Genomic DNA, 17467 nt, shown 5'->3' with positions numbered 1-17467 from the left:
TGTTAGACGTGCAATGACTTCCACATGATTTATAAGACAAATTCAGAGACTTTAAATAGCAATCCATAGTATCAAAAACACTCTGTCCTGTTATGGTCTGAGTTCTTTGCAACAGAAGAATTGCTTTTCCGTAGACAAAAAAAACAGTGAAAGCTAAAATGTGTCACTTAGAGGGATGCTGGAGTCTTAACAAGGGATGCCAGGAACTCCTTATAAAAGGGATGAAAATCATGGTTTTAAGCATTTATTTACTGCTCTTATGGGCTGCACATGAAATATGATATCATGTTTTGGGGGCTAGACTAACCTGGAAAAGAACCATTTACTGGATGTCCAGGATATGTATGTATGATGATCCCATACACAAAACCTTTGGGACCTCACAGGATGTTTGTATTCTGTAGTTTGTTCCTTCCATGTGCAGACCTATGGTACATTACTACAACGTATTCATTAAATCACCGTGAATCCTTTCACTGTTTCACTAAATTACAGTTGCACATCTAAAGTTTGTGCATCCTTCTAGGAACCTAGGAAGCTCTAAAGTGGATTTCCCACTGAATCTGTCTCAGCCTTAAAAATTAACCGGAGATTCATTTACAGACTTGTATGTGGAAGTATGTGCAGCACTTCAGACCTACAATAATGTCACTTTAGAAAGAATACTTACCATTTAGGCAATACTAACTGATGCTGCATAATACGAGTCAAAATGAAGACTGAAACTCAACTGTACATCTTTAATCTATTGTGCATCCAGGTATTTTCTGTAGACCTGTGAAAAAACTAGCTATTGCAAAAACTATTTAAATTTCTACTAGACAAGGTGCAGGCTACTGAGATGGGTCAGTAGAATTAAGAATCATTGTGCCAGTAGTGAAATAAATAACATACTCTCAGGATTTCATTATTTGGATACCTAAAGTTAGGAGTCTAAACAAAAAAGGCCAATATTCTGAGGTACTGAGAATCAGGCATCTCATTTAAATTTAACCCCCGAAAAATCAACGTGTATGTGAATCGAAGTGTTTCTTAAGCTGTCTTAAGTGGCGGAGCACAATCGGGGTGCTTGCCACTTAATATGCTGCTGCAAGCTACAGAGGAACCTGTATGGTGAGCAGCAGGGAGATCTTTCTCCCCCCCCCCCGTAGACATTTTAAGGGTAAGGTGTGTGATGGAGCACCTTTGGTGCTTAGTCACTTTAAGAGCTGACAGCAGGCAGCCAGCAGGTGCAGGCCAGCTCTGATGAGGTGGGCACTTTAGATCCTGGCTCTCTAAGCTGAGGCAGCAGTTTGCTGCAAACAGCCAAAGGAGCAACAACCCCCGGCTGAGCTCACGGAGTACCTTGTTGGTAAGGGAGGAACAATGGGGATGGCAGGAGGTTCCTACAGACCCAGTGGGGTCCAGAGCCCCAGAAAGAAGGTTTTGGCTTAGTCAGAGCATTTTATGAGTTACCCAGAGAGGGGTCTGGGTCAGAGCTCCATCCAGCACCAGGCAAATTGGCTGGTCCCTGTTCAGATGAGGGTTGTGGGAGAGGCCCAAGAGGCTGTGCCAGGGCCAGCCATGGAGGCAAGCCCGATGGCCTACGGGAGCCACTCAAGGTAGTAGGGCAGACTGAGTTTGGCTCTGTGTGGGGCAGCATGCGAGATGCCCAGTCAGAGTGGGTGGTATGAGCGAGGCCTGTTGGGATGGAGAGAAAGGAGGAATATGTGAGGCCTAGCAAGGGCCTGAGTTTGGCCGAGCTTCAAGATGGGAGTGAAACCCCGGGCGGCAGCAAGTCTGGGCACCAGGTCAGCCCCTGGCAAGCGAATGGGGCCTTGTAGGCACCAGGTCAACCCCAGGCAAATCATGCAGCCTTGCAGCCACCAGGTCAACCTGGAGCAAATAGCAACTCAAGGATGACATCTGTGAAGCATGGGACATGATAAGGGTAGGCTGGAGTCATGTGTATACCCCTAGACATCGGGGTCTTAAAATGGGCAGCCTCCCACTTATTGTAACATCAGTTTACAACAAAGGCATGGCAGACGAGACCAGGCAGGATACCCTAGACAGGCAGGATGGCCATTACTGTGACGGGGCCTGGGAGATTGCCCCATCACACTGCCTCAATTAGTTTATACAAACAATACACAATAAGCACAAACCAATCTAGTATTTGTATATGTATTTCTGTACATAGAGTTTGTATAGATCAGACTTTGGAACCTGAGTTCTATATAGTTCCTGCTTTGAATGTTGGCACCTGTGAACTCTATGTTGAATCTGCACATGTGAATCTTAAATTACTTTCTGTTGAATCTGCTAATACCAGTGCATGTACAGTTTTACTTTATGTTTACAATATATTATGTGCCGGACAGCCTGACAGCACTCTTTCCCCACACTTGTGGTTGGAGTCATTTATTTGCGAATGCCTTGGACAAACATAATAGCACCTTACTAAGAAAGCTACTACTTCAGTTTCAGCTAAGGTGAACTTTTTTTCCAAGACTGGATTAATAAGAAAACATGTAATCAATTTTCAGCATTAAGTCCCTGTAGTGGCAAAGAGCTGAATGTTTGCTTTTTAAAGTGCAAGTTAGACTCTGAAGAAAAAAAGCTATTTTATTTCCAAAAACACTCTACACAATAACTAACAAGCTCCTTGCACCTGTGATTTTCCAGTGTCCTTGATCATGACCCACAACGTTAAGTTAAAATTAAAGAAGGTTGTCCTCTGTCTATTCAGTGACTCCCAGAATTGGCAGTAAACACCATTGCTCTCAAAATATTTCACTACATTAACTTACTGGCAACTACATTTGCTGAACAAACAGCAGCAAAGAGAAAGTCGACCAGAAATAAAACTGCTAACGATTCACTCATTTTTACATCCACACTCCTCAGGTTAGGCAGCAGGAATATGAATCAAGGATCAACACATCTTTCACTGCTCTAGTTTACTCCTGTTCTCACCTTAATTCAAGGTCATCCTAAACTCCAGATAATGGTAAGAATAATGTGTCAAATACAGAGCATGAGAAGAGCTGGCGGGGGGAGTGAACCTGGTCCTTTCTCAGGTGAAGTTTCCATTCACTGCAGGATTGTGTATCCTGCTTTCAGAGACACTGGTTTTCTGCCTGCAAGTTTAAACACAACTATAGATTTTTGATAGTAAACACATATTTAGGATCTCTAAAGCTGACAAAATCTTGCATTTCTTTTTCAATTTAATGCCCTAAGTGTGGCTAATAGACATAATAATATATTTTTATTAGTTATTTATCAGGGCCAATTTATATATTGACCCACTACAACTATCTCCAAATTTGATAACAAAAAACAAAAAATGAGGGACAGCATTTTCATGTACGTGTACGTGAGTACTTCACAGACCAGCTACTAGCAGGATGGTCTGCAGAGAACATGAATGCACTCTGTGTCTCAGCCTCTGTGATCTGTCAACACTGAATATATCCAGGACTGTCATTCTTTCCTTCTCCCTTCCACCATCCTATGAAAAGCTTATTGTTGACTGTTAAGGACTTTGACTTTTGTCTTTAGTTGCTGATCCAGGAAGCAAAAGAAAGAACAAAGTGAAACAGATTTTGAATATATCTTTTCTATGACGACACACTCAATATAGAAGTGAATTAGTTGCAGGACTGAATCTGAGTTTCAAAAAACCCAAATATTTAAGGATATTTAAATTCAGGGATTTTGTTTGGACCTCTTCTCCCATATAGACTAGCAGAACTACTACCTCTCAAATTCTACACAAAACTTCCTCAAATAAGAAATGGAAGGTTTTTGACAAAACTGAAAATTAAACATATTTTATTCAAAACATTGAATGTCTTTGTTTTTATGTAAACAGCCCTAAGGAAGTTCTCTGACAGCCTTAAGAAATTACCATTCGAAAGAAAGAAAGTCCTAAAAGCTTCATCTTTGATCTACAAGACAGATTTATCACAGGACAGGATGACTGAAGTTTATTCATTAGCTGATAACCTCTTCATGTAACCAAAGCCTTTAATCTGCAATAAAATAGTGAAGGACAATGGGTCCAACCAAGAAAAATTGGGTTTGATTGGCCTGGAAGGGACAAGCGTGTGTAGGGCTCTAGTGTACAGCAGGAGCCAAAAAAACACAGAAATGCTGTCCAGTTACTTGGACTGCTCTGTAGTCCAGTAAGCTGGAGACAATCAGGTCACTTCGCATCCGGGCTCTGTTGCCAAGTACTACACAAGTGGACCACATCAACATAATAGGACTGCTGTCTCCCCTGGGACAGCTAAAGGCAATTTCAATCCAGAGTAAAGGCATGAAGGCTGGTTCAAAAGGAAAAGCCCAAATGTCTAAAGGGATTCAACTGTGGCAAGGATCATAATATCATTAGAGGATGTAGACTTGTGCTTCTCCTTACTCTTACTCTGGCTGTACTTAATATCAATAAGACTGATAAGAAAAAACAACAACATTTTACCAGGTTCTTCCATCCTTCAGAGCTAGAAATTTAATGCAGAGAGGAGAGAAAAGAAAATCTACCTATTAAAAACAAAATAAATCCAGACTCTTTCAAAGATGTTATCAGGACAACAGAGCTGAAGGCATTATAGATTATAAAAGGACTAATTTCAAGAATTAAATTTAACCAAAGACAGGCTATCTTTTGCTGACTTGTTGGATTAAGTTTAAGCAATTCCAAGACTCCTCCAGAAGAAGGAAAAAACTTGCCTAGCACAGACTGATGCCCAAGGCTGAACCACAAAATGAATCCACAGACACTAATCACAAATAAATTTATGTCAAATGTGAATTTAAAAAGTCAGAGCAGCTAAAGTGAAATGTTAGTGACTTCAGGAAAAAAGAAAAAAAAACTGCAAGGAGAAAGGAAAAAAGGCAAGAACATTTGGCAGAAAAGGGAGGGATGAGGGCCACACAGCAGCTGTTAACCTGACTTTGACCCATTATTACTTTTACAAAACAACCACTACCATTACTTTGTACTCAGTAGAGCCTTTCTATCCAGGGATCTCAATGCCTTTTAGAAGAGATAATTAAGGAAGCTGTGCCATACTCCTGTGAGGTATGCATGCATGTCTGTATTCACTTCCATGCGGAGAAACAAAGCAGTTAAGCGATCTGCCCAAGGTCATGTAGACTCCAGAGGTGGAAAAGAAACCCATGGAGTCCTCATTCCTTGACCCTTGTTCTAGCCACTAAAAAGTGCCTCTCAGGTTTGAGCTAAACAAATATATTTCATCAGTCTTTGACAAAAAGTCTGTCCTAACCAAGGAAGTTTGTCATTTTGGCTTTTTGCTTAAAACTAAACAAAACGGCTGCAGAAACCACTGGCAGCTGAAACTAAATGGGAATTCTGGGCAAAGAATAAGAAAAGACTCGAAGCACCACCTTGAACAATCTTTGTGCAGCGCTGGGACATGGCATGACCCGAAGAAACTGTATTTAAAGAAAAGACACTTCTATAGCAAGATAGACTTAAAAAAGGAAAATTGTATCCTGATGTGAGTCTTCAAATCACCACACCTTGAAAACCAAAACACTAGCAGCAACTGTACTTTCTAGGACGTTTTGTACTACTAAGACATGATTACCAGCTGCTTAAGCACTGACTCACCACTTAAATCAGGCAGTGTAACACTGGACTTCAAAAAAATTGTGGTTTGTTTTTTAGTCAGCTGACAACTGTTTCTAGTGAATGCAAAATTATCCCCTCAATAAACTCGACAGCATTGTTAATAGAGGCATAAAAATGAAGATACTGCCTGATATGACTCTTATTACGTTCCTATCAACTTTGACAGGCATCAGAACCTGCATTTCATTGATACTTCCAGCTCCAAGTAAAAAAGAAAGTATTTGTTAAACAAAATAACCTTGAATTAAATTAAAATTAAAGGGCCAGTAGCTCTGATCACAAGATATTCCAGCCTGAATTAGATAGAAAAATGTCTTCTTACACCATCTGTTTTTAATATTTAAATCACTAAAAGCCCCCAAGAAAAAAAAAAAAAGACCACTGTAATATCGCATTCACACAAATATTTTGACACTTAGCATTTTCCAGTGGCAGGCTAAATGCAAAGACATTGCCTAAATGGACAGAAGAACAGAGCTACCTGAAGCCGCATATAAAGAATCTTTAATAGGCTTTTAAAAAGACTGCAAACTAGAGCATCTAAAAAGCATGGGCCTTGAATAATTTAAGTATCACAGCATCTACAGTGAAATAACTCCTTTGCTAACCTTGGCAAAAAAGGTCTTGAAAGATCACAGCCAAAATCATTACTAAAAAGTATTTTTTCCTATCTTAAAGTTTAATCAGTCATTGAGTCCATGAGATTTTACAGCCAGCCCTTCCAATTTACTGTCAACAGCTGTGGTCTAACGTTAACATTTACCCCTTGGCAGTGTTAAGTGAAGGCACGGAGACAATACATAAACAAAAAACGGAGCGAGAAAGAGATCATGCGCAGGCGAGCCTGGTCAATCAGGTAACGCAGAGCACAAATCCTCAAAACAAGAAAATTCAATAATAGACAAAAGAAAGACTTGATCAGTAATCTTAAATTGATAATCTAGATTTTAGAGAAAGAAAATAAGAAGCTCCAAAGGAACAGGACATAAATAAAAATCCAGAATGCAACACCAGAAAATGATACTGTGAAAGGAAAAAACATCTTGGTGTGGTTCACGGTAATCCTTGTTTATAACTGAACCAAGGTCACATTACAAATCAGTTTGTTGTTGACAATGTAAATTTTCACTGCCAACAACATCCCTTAACCATCAGCCAATGCTAGCAAATACTACCCTTGTTCCTCCTTCGCCTGTCATGAATGCTATTGAGGGGAAGAGGTAAAGCTTTAAAATATTAACCTCTTTTAGCTTCTAGCAACTGATCAATTTTGGCTTTTAGGATGGCAAATCTGGGGTCCATTTTTATTCACCCCAGAGTTGCTGAGAGCTTAGCGTGGACTACAATAGGTGATTAATCTGGCTCCTCATCAGCACATGACTATGTACTTCAAACACTTGAAAACCTTTCCGCAGGAAGCAAACAGGCCACTTTTTCCTAGCAACCAATTACAGGCTTGATGTGGACACCAAAATGGTTTTGCTGACCTTTGAGGATAGGGCTAGTAGAAAATGTAGCTGACATTTAGAAAGAGAAGTAGGTGAAAATTTTGGAGCCATTTTTCTGCTTTTGATACAATAAACTTCTCATATACTTACCATACTCAAGTCACTGTAAAGTCACTATCTTTTTAATACAGCATATGCTAGATCAGCTCCACAAAACAACTTAGAGTCCCTTTGCTGCTGTATGAAGTAACCAAGCAGGAGACTCAAGCTTAGCAAGAGAAAAACAATTTCAAATAAAAGTTTTCTTGAAGATTTGCTTCCTTCCCTCCCTCCCACCACATCTCATGTAAACAGTGATGTTCTCAAACATTTTTGGTGATTTATTTTCATGACCAGATTGTATGCAACATTTTTTGTTGATTGGCAATAGGTTGCTTATTTGGGTAAGTCTCATGTTAGTTTCTGTTCTTTCACTAGGTGAGTGACTTACCTCACAAATTCATTTCCTGGACACCACGGTGAAGGTTTGCAATGGCCACATTACCCACCCCCCCGCCCCAAGTATCAGAATCACTTCTCTCTCTTCCCCATCCATCCCCTCCTTCCCTTCCCTGTCTTTCATATTCAGAATCACTCTATTTGGTAACACTGCTCTGTGACATGCTTTCACAGCATCTGAAATGAGCACAGGTTCACAAAAGCTTATGCTATACATCCCCAGTGTAGTTTGTCTATAAGGTGTAAATCTACCATGCTTTCTGCCTGACTTAACTAAGCCATGCAGGACAAAGTGCAGTACTGAATGTGCAGTTTCATTTTTGCTTTCAGTCTATTTCAAGCTTAATATTTATGTTTATGAGAATCTCTCCCTATAAAAAGTAGTGTTCAAATGTTTGCAGAAAGCAACAATCAGAGCAACAAAAAAAGGCTGAATCAAGATTTGTAAGAGGCAAGGATTCTTGTGGGTGATTTCTTTGATTAGACCACTCCATGGTTGGGATAGACTTAGACAAGCTTTCAAATTAACAGATTCTTCTTCAAATCGAGGTTTGTTTTTTAAGGCTTTGAAACAGAGAGAGACAGTTAGCTGTATTAATCCAAAATTAGACAGTAGGGTGGGGTGGCACCTTACAGAGTAACTGAGAGCCATGAGCTTTCATAAGTTATGTTGCCAAATGCTGTAAATCAACTTGTAGGCTAGGTACAGACATCACACTGTTACTGGTATAAATGATTAGAAACTGATCTATGCCTGTAACAGAGCAGAAGTTTGGCATGTAGACTGATTTAGAAATGGCAAAACCCAGTCTAAGATTTGCCCCCCAACCAAACATAAATCTGTGTTCTCTTCACTGTGGATCTAAATTACGCCGCATACAGAAAAGCATGCAACTTAGATCGTTTCAGCTGCGGGCTTTTTGAATGTCTGTTCCCAACTGTAGAAAGCACAGGGGTACAAAAAAGAAAGGAATAAAGCCACATATATAAAAAGGATACAGGGAAGAAAGAAAGAGAAGAGAAAGAGAGGCACTGCTGAGATAGTGAAGAACAAGTTAGCAAAAGCCAATTGCTTTACCTTATAAAAAGGAGGAATCAATGAGTTAATGCCCATGATTTTCAGTAGGCATATATCAATATAATTCCATTAATTTTAACATAGCCACATCATCTTCTGCCTGCTCATTTTCAGACTTAACATTTTTAGTATCCCAAACCATCTATATATTTGCTTCTTACATTAATCTGAACTCATATTAGCATTTTCAAGGTTCCAAGTTAGCCTTGAAAGCAACTACTTATTCAGGTAAAGTGGGTGATGTATCTAAACTAGAATCATTTTGAAATACCAGTAGTTTCACTGACTCAAAGCACTAGCATATGTTTTTCAATGCAACAGCCAACTTCTTTTCTGCATCCACTCTTCCCTGTTGCCAACACAGGTATTTTCTACACATGAAAAGTTTTGCAAAAAAAAAAAAAAAGTCCATTATTGCTACAATCCTGAGCTTGATTAGAAAATAGCTTCCCCCTCCTTCTTACCACTGCTATTCAGTTAAAAAGACTCTCCTTCAAGACTAATTTAACCCCATAAATTTTTCATCAGTTTTAGAACATATCTTTTAATGGAAGAATCTAGAAGGAAATAACATGACTCTTCCATGTGTATTCTAGGTTGTAACACCTGCAAGTTATGGCTATGGTCATTTTTACTAAGCTTTAAAGCATTAAATTCTCTCTCCCCTGCATGTACAACTGTATAAAGCCCAAGGTTTTGTTCTAAGAACTCCACTGACATTTGGAGATGTGAAATCACGCACCAGAAATGCAGGCAGAGCATGGGGCAAGCTGCCTCTGGGTGGAACAGTGGTTGTTAACCATATTTCTAGGGTTATGTCTCCATCCTTCGCTTCTGTTTTTATCTCAGTTACGTACACCACCCACAGAACCCATAGTTTCACATGCACTTGAACTGGCTCGCTCTCTCCTACCCTACAGGTTCCTGCAGCGCTGGAGGCTGTTCATCAAGTGTACATTATAGAGCATTATATATTAAATACAGTAAATAATTATACTACAATTTAATGGTAAGTCTCAAAACCTAAAGGAAATAGTCAAAACCGTGGGGAAGCAGTGTTTCACAACAGTAATTTCCCTCTGGCTGCTTACACCGCTCTCCATTTCTTTTCTGAAGAGCTCAGAGCTCGGTACATTTCATCCAAATCTATGTTTGAAACTCTGTAACCTTTGCCAGAGTAACTCTCCAGGAAGCTCGCTTGACCTTTCCTTAAGATAAAGAAAGCAACTGAAATGAAGAAATAAATGTTCCTTTGATAATACTATGTAAGCTGTGGCTAAAGAACTCAGAAATACAACAGCATGAATACAGTAGCCGTTTTAGGAAAAATTCTTTATCACCAAAAAGAAGTGACAACCTTTGATGTGTCGCTTAATTTACAGTTCAGAAATTATTCTCCAAGAATCATTGAGTTGTTCAGTAAAGACAACTGCAGGGTAGCAAAGGTGCTGGCAGAACTTTGTACTCATACAAAAAAAAAGACCTGTGCATACAGAAATTTTATCCGGACATATGAACCCATGTACAGCAACACTATTTTCAATCTATGGAGCAATTTTTGGTTGATATGACCTTGTATTAGAAGAACATATTGAAAGGGGAAAGAGGAAAATGGAAGGCGAAAGCTTCCTACAAAAGTCTACAAAATGACCATTAACTGTTTGCATTATGTCAGTAAATATTCTGAAGGAAATTATTTGTTGTAACTGATTACAAGCAAAAGTAACTTTAATATGACAATAATAATGTGTGACCATGGGAGAATTTTTTTTTGTTCATAAAGGTTTTATAGTATCCAAGTCTCAAGAAATAGATTCTTTTTTTTTTCAAATGGGTATCTAAATTATCTGCCAAATAAAGATTTTTAAATGGTTTTAAAATGTAGTTTAAAATAAATTTTGATATACGATGTGTTTGTAATGTTTCCATGAGAACTTCATATTTATTATACACTTTAAAGCAGTTAAAGCTAAATTTGTGTTAGATGGTTGCAGCAATTCGCTATCATAGGCTCAATAACTGAACATATTTATCATAGTGCGAAAACAGACATGCACTCTAACTGCTGTAAGCAGACAATGTTTAGAAGTGACCTCTGTTGATGGAGACCAGACTTGCTATGGCCTAATGAGATGGGCATACTGAGGGCTGTGGAAGGATGCAAGATAGCATTGGCTTTGCCATGTAATGTCTATTATGTCATTTCTTCCATGTATCCTGTGCCAGTCAAACCACAGAGCAACGCTGGTATAAGGGACTTCAAAGGAGGGTCAGTGTGCAACAGAAAAGCAGTATTTTGGCAGCAGCAGGAATGAATATTTGAGATACATGGCTTGGGTTTGTTTTGTTTTGTGTTTTTTAAACAATTTTGACAAGAGTAAGAGGGCTAGCAAACACAACAAAATGTCCAGCTTATTCTTATTCAAAAGGGCTCAGTAAAAACAGGCACCCGATACTAAAGGACTGATTCCTGCTGTTCTAACAGATAAAAGTCCTATGAACTCCAAACGCAATTTTTTCGAGAAAAGGATGGCAAGTTCTGGCTCATGGTGCCACACAGAATGCCAAGACATGCCATACTAAAACAGGCCATGCAAATGAATGCTCAGTGCCGCTTCTCTTTGTTAAGTACAAATGAGAGAAATAATTTGGGATTTTTCTGTATGTTTTTTAAAGACTTCTGTAAAAGGGACTTGTTGCCTACCTCTCAGGCTACTTGGTTCCATAGCATCACCATCCTGCTCCCACTGCTTACAGAAACAGAAAGCTCCACTATTCCTATGATGCTGAATAAGAAAACTCTTTCTGCTTTCAGAGGCAAAAACTAAAGAAGTGAAAATGGTACCACCTGCTAAAAGTTACACCTTCAGCCAAAATCACCTTTACTGGCTACAGTTCAAAACCCTACTTACTTCGTCTACTCCTTGCGCTGATGTCACTGACAGGCAGAAAGAACTGTCACATGACTGCAGGCAACACAATAAATAATAGAAATGGAGACAAAAAATGTTAAGAAAGTGATGATTTATACTATACTTACAACTTTCAGCCTGATAGTCTGGCACAAACTGCTCGTCATTGTCAGGTACCTGAGCTGAAGAAGGGGGGGGGGGGGAGAAAAAAAAAAGAGGAAAGAATTAAAAGAAGCCACTAAAGCATAAAAGATTTTCCTGCTAAACTTGAACCCCAGCCAAAGTCAAAACTAGGATTTTGTTAGCTCAACCATTGTGAGGTCTGACATCAGGCATGAAAACTACCTTTCCATAGGTAAAACCTGCTAAGAGTGAATTTTTGAGGTGGTATTAAGGACCTATATACAAAAATAAATCCCAGTGCTTAAAATCTATGTCTGTTTAGCCTGCAGGTACACTTATAATTGGGTCCAATTTCTCATGGCAAACAAACAAAATAAGAGAAAAGAGAGTTTAAAAAAAGAGAAAAGAAAAGAAAAAAAACCTGCCATTTTTCTAGACCACAGAATTTACGTTACAAATTTTATCTTTTCTTGGACGGACACAAAATAGTTATTTAATTCAAGAACTACAATCAGAGTCCATCTGCCTTCTGCAATCTTTGTTTTTAGGTAACTTTCTGACCCATCTATACAACTGCTGCTATTATGAATACTGCGATAACTGTATTAGGAGCTCTGACATCATGGTTGTCCTTTGGTGATCTATCACATTTCTGTTTTGTTGCAAAATAGAGACCATAACCAACTTCTCAAATCAGGTCAATGCCTTGTAAACACTGAAGACATTAGCACAATACAGAGAGAGAGAGAGAGGTAAACACTATACACTCAAGTGAGCTAAACTGATCATGAAACAACTATGTTCTTACCAATTTTAGAGATATCAAGAGTTAGCAAAAACTTGGTTTACTGTAACTTAATTTTCCCTTTCTCTTCTGTCGAGCTATGGTATCTGGAATTTTACCATGAAATTAGTCGTTTGCAAGTCTGTTAGTTTAGACAACTCTTGTCTACAGATGGGCAAATCACATAAATACAATTAAAGATGACATTATGCCATATTAACATAACATCACCCAACATGTTTCATGAGGTATATAATCTCTCAGTTATATAATCATTTGTTGCAACATTAATAGTTTAGATATTCAAAAATAAAGTGTTCAAACATTTTAGAAAACTTTTTAGTCTAAGATATATTAAGGACTCAGTTTACACTAACACCTTGGCGTAACTTGTTTACGTTAGTGGGAATTACTTATATTAGCCAAGAAGGAAGACTGTAATCTTTAAAATTTAGCACTCAAAAGAACTGATAGCAGGTTTATACAATAACCTATAGACCTGAACTTCACTCTTTACTCAGAAAAAAAATCCCATTTACTTAACTGAAAATTGTTTTCTGAATAAGTATTTCAGGATCAGGCCCACGATGCAGCAAAACAGTGCTCACATGATTCTAAGATACATGTTTAGAATCCTAGACAATTAATTGTAGCAAGCTCACATTAAAAATAAAAGACCTTGGTAAAACTACAAACCAGGGAGGTACTGAAGTATTAATAACACAAAATATATTAAGCTATATTAACAGCACTATCCCTTTAAGGAGAAAGAGGTATATCTGTAGATATGTTAACTGATCGAAGATTAAAGTTTCATAGAATGTACATTGTTACCACGTCAATTATTACTAGTAGATTTTGGTACGATAAACTCTTCTTTTCTCCAAAAGAAACCACAGAATTCTTACCAAATAGGAACTCAAGAGCAATGCAAGCACCAAGAGTGGTAAAAATCAACTAAAAAAGAAATGAAAAGTCTGTAAATTCAGTTGTTCATTTTGACCCCTACACTTGAGCATTTTCCATATATCGGATACTTGACCGCTATGGGACAATTGAGTTTTGAAGTCATGCTGCCAAGCAATCTATTCAAAAAAGAAATCTTTACACATCCCCAAGAATGTTTAATTTTGAGGCACATATAAAGCATAGTGTCTTTCCATTTATTAGCTTCTTTTTCCATAAAATATCAATACGAAATATATTTTCCTTGAAACATAGTTGATTTGACACTTTTACATTCAACTAACTAGTAGAGGGTTAAAAAACATTTTAAATAAATGGGCTCAGTTCTGAGCTACCACATACAAGCAACTCCTAAAATAACTGTTGTGTGCATGGTGGTAGCAAAATTGAGACCACTATACATTGAGACACTACAGCCCCCCCGCACATACTTAATCCCAGCATGATTCACCCCTGCTTTACTCCTGTTCCATTGATTTCAGTGGAGTTACAATGGTATGGAAATGGAAAAAATCAACGGCGAATCGGGTCCTTTATTTTCCAAAGAAGTATAAAGCAAAACCCACTTTTAAGGCCCTGTTTCCACCCCCACCTGTAAAATTCCATTGACTACAGTAATACTTTGCACTGGGGTGAACCAGAAAAGAATCAAATCTTAGTACTGGGCATAATTTATTTCTGGACATCAAAATATTTACAAGAACCTAGTAAAACCACACAAACCATTTTCTAACAACAGTAAAAATAGGTGACTTATACTGTCAAATGTAATATCATTTAAATGCATGTACTAATATGTACACCTCGAGAAGCCACTCCAAAAAAAGAATAACACAGCAAAAGGCAGCAACGTGTTTTATTTTGTAAAATTATACACAGCATTAGACACTTTTTCCTTGAAACGCTTAAATAAAGATCAAGTACTGTAAAAAGCAAATCCACAAAGCCTCTCCTGAAAACAATATATGGGTAAGAGTCAATGCCCCGCTAACCAAAGGATGTGTGGCAATCAGAATCGTTAATTTATTCCCCATTATAAATCCTATTTAAAAAGAGAAGAATCAAAGAGAAACTCACACATGGTCATTACAAAAAAGCAAGCCATCATCCACCCAACACAGACTTTTTCCAACAGCAGCTAGTTATGCAAAAGCAAATGGACCGGGTGCACCATCACGTTACTCATAGAAAAGAGGGCTTTTGTACCCCGAGTTTGGATAATTAAAAGGGAGTCTTTGTAACAAGTTAAACCAGCAAATAGACAGTTAACTATAGTTTAACTTGGATCCCTGAAAGGAAAAAGTGACTCGGAGTGTTGCAACTGTATGCACATTTATATATGTATATCATTCGCTTCCTCTTCTCTTTTAGTCACAGACACTGCAATTTGGCAAGGCTGCCATTAAATCTACAGTGGTCTTCTGTTTGCACATTCAAGATAGGACACAATGTAAAAGTCCACAAAAAACTTTTCCCTTTGCATTTAGCAGAGAATTAGAAAATATGTCTGAAATGATCACCTCAGAGAACAAGAATATTTCCACATAATAATTAAAGGGACTAGGGGACAGAAGGAGGGGAAAGTATATATTAAAAGGCTTTTGAGAAGATTAAGCAGGTAGATTTTATTTGTAATAACAGAAGCAGCTAGCTCTATCAGTTCATTCCAGATCAACAGACAAGTTGCCATCAAGTCTCAGACTCTCTTACTTGAAGTGAGCAACATCTGCAATATCAGCTATTTCAGCTTAGCCTAGATTATTACCAAAAGTTTTTTTCCTTCAAACTACAGCAGTACGTCCCAAGGGGGTGGGGGAAGTGAACAAACATGTTAATTATGATCTTAAGTTTTGCAGGAGAGATATCAGTTTGGATTTTATAGTCTCATCACCTACTCAATTAAAATCAACTTGCCAAAAGCAACTGTTCAAAGCATATAAATGCTTAATATCTGTTTGTAATTTTGAGTGACAAATTTAAAACATCGCTTTAAAAAGCTGAACTTACATCTTGCAAAAAGAGAACTATTTGGAAGAGGAATTTGAGCTGGAACCGGGGCCAGTTTCCCTTCTTTCATTGCAAACAAACAATAATAAAGCTGCCATCAACAAACATCCAGGACAAAAGGAGTTAATATTTAATTAAAACCAGCTCTATCCACTGTAACAATGACCTGGAGCCAAACAAGGCAGAAGATGTATGAGTCATTCTTTCTGCCAGTGAATGAGACAGCTGATCTCCTAAGCAATTCCTCAAGACAAGCAGTCAGAACTGGAGTTCTGCCTCCATTCACAAAAACACAGTCCGGCATGAACCATGTGGCCCCAACCACAATCTTTTCATGTCACACCCTTCCAGAAAGCTACAGGAAAGTAAACTTGAACTTTATGCATAAACACACTGATTTCATTGCTTTGTCTCAAGACGTAGCACAGACCTGCTAAGGAACATATTTAATAAACGAAAAGTTAAGCAAACCAAAAGGCAATTAAATTTAACTCTTCTTTGTCCCAGGCCTGAACTTCTGCCGGCTGCTCGGCATGACATGTAGCAAAGGCTGCTTGAAAAGCAGAGAGCTGCCACTTCTCTTCGCTTCATTTAAGAACTTTATTTCGGATATCGTAACATTTCCTACGGTACTCCCACCTCTGACCTCGAGGTTTGCTTTTGGAGCTAGAAGCAATTTGTTTCAAAACATCAAAAGATTTACTCAGTGTGGCAAAAGAAACTGAAATTGACAGGAAATAAAATATATGAACAGCAGTGCTTTGGCTTAGCCTAAAATAAGGCTTCAGGCCACAGAACAAAGAAGTGAGCCTACGCAGCTTTGTTTTACTCATTATCTGTTTTGGGCATTTAAAAAAATTACATCAAATATAAGCATAAATACAAGAGTGTAACTTTTTGTACTAAAAATAATGAAAAAGGGATAACAGCTCCTAATAAAAAAAAGGACTCAGATGATAGCACAGTGACAATTTTTTGGACACATCATTGCCTGTAAAAATTGGATGTACTGTCAAAACAGCCCAAAGTTATTTCCCCTTCCCTTCCTTCCCACCATTTACATTAACTTGTTCCAACTTGTTATCTTTAATGTCTCTTTAAAACTAACCCCATAGCCTGAAACTCTTCCGAGCCTGCATAATCACTAATGTGACAATGGGCTGGTGGAATCTGCTCCACTAATTTTTTTTTAATATATATTATTTATTAAATTAAAAAGAAGACAAAAGTTGATTTAAAATGCCTATGCACATTTTACATCCAACTTTATCCCATGTGCACAATAAGTTCTACTAATGCACTGCAAAAGAATTAGGAACTTGCTTTTTCTGTAAATGAGAAACTCTTACAAGCATTAGTGGTGGTCACTCTTTCAGACCTGACAGCTTTATAAAAGCGATTAGTACCATCTTGTCAAATCCAACTTTCCTCCACTTTTTTGAGTATATGAAGATATTTGAAATTAGGCATTCATGTCAGGTGTTAGGAAGTCAAATGGATCAAATGAGTAGCATCCAAAAATATTTCATAATGCAACACATCTCAACTTTGAAAATAATTTTACTATCCTTCTTAGACCCGTCCCACTAGGGAAATTTCAGCTTCCAACATGTGCAGTGGTCTTTTCTTGTCTACATTCACTTTATTGACTATTCAGACGGACACAATACTTAATTTCCATATACCCCAGATTCTGGTAGGATTTGTTATTGTTTAGTAGAGAGACCAGGCTTTCAGAAGGTACAAGCCATCATAGCTTCACTGACCTCAAGGGAGCTACAACAATTTACACCCCTTGAGAATACAGCTCTGTAACTTCAGCTTCTGCTGAAGAAGGTAATTTGAGCATTGCAGAGCCATGCAAATTAAAAGTGACCGCTCTCATACATGGCGTTCATGGGATCTCCATAGCGTAATACTGTATCAGACATTACTATAGCACTTGTGCACACAAACTTGACAGTGGTAGCAGGGATGATGGAAACTATTTCTTAATAGTCTAAATTG

General features: G+C 38.1%; 1 protein-coding gene across 3 annotated transcripts in view; it reads right to left on the bottom strand.

Moving 5' to 3' along the window:
* The window catches only part of ETV1 (ETS variant transcription factor 1), a 77671-nt gene that overhangs the window by 52696 nt on the left and 7508 nt on the right, over nt 1–17467 (bottom strand). For all 3 annotated transcript variants that reach the window (XM_090046889.1, XM_090046890.1, XM_090046891.1), the window contains one exon: nt 11709–11762. In XM_090046889.1, the coding sequence (XP_089903015.1) occupies nt 11709–11762 (54 nt within the window). The remainder of the gene's footprint in view (nt 1–11708; nt 11763–17467) is intronic.

This window comes from Crocodylus siamensis, chromosome 5, assembly GCF_052110815.1.
Source record: "Crocodylus siamensis isolate JL-2025a chromosome 5, ASM5211081v1, whole genome shotgun sequence".
In the NCBI taxonomy this organism is placed as follows: Eukaryota; Metazoa; Chordata; order Crocodylia; family Crocodylidae; genus Crocodylus; species Crocodylus siamensis.
Note: the sequence above shows the minus strand (reverse complement) of the source record. Positions and strands in the feature narration are given on the sequence as shown.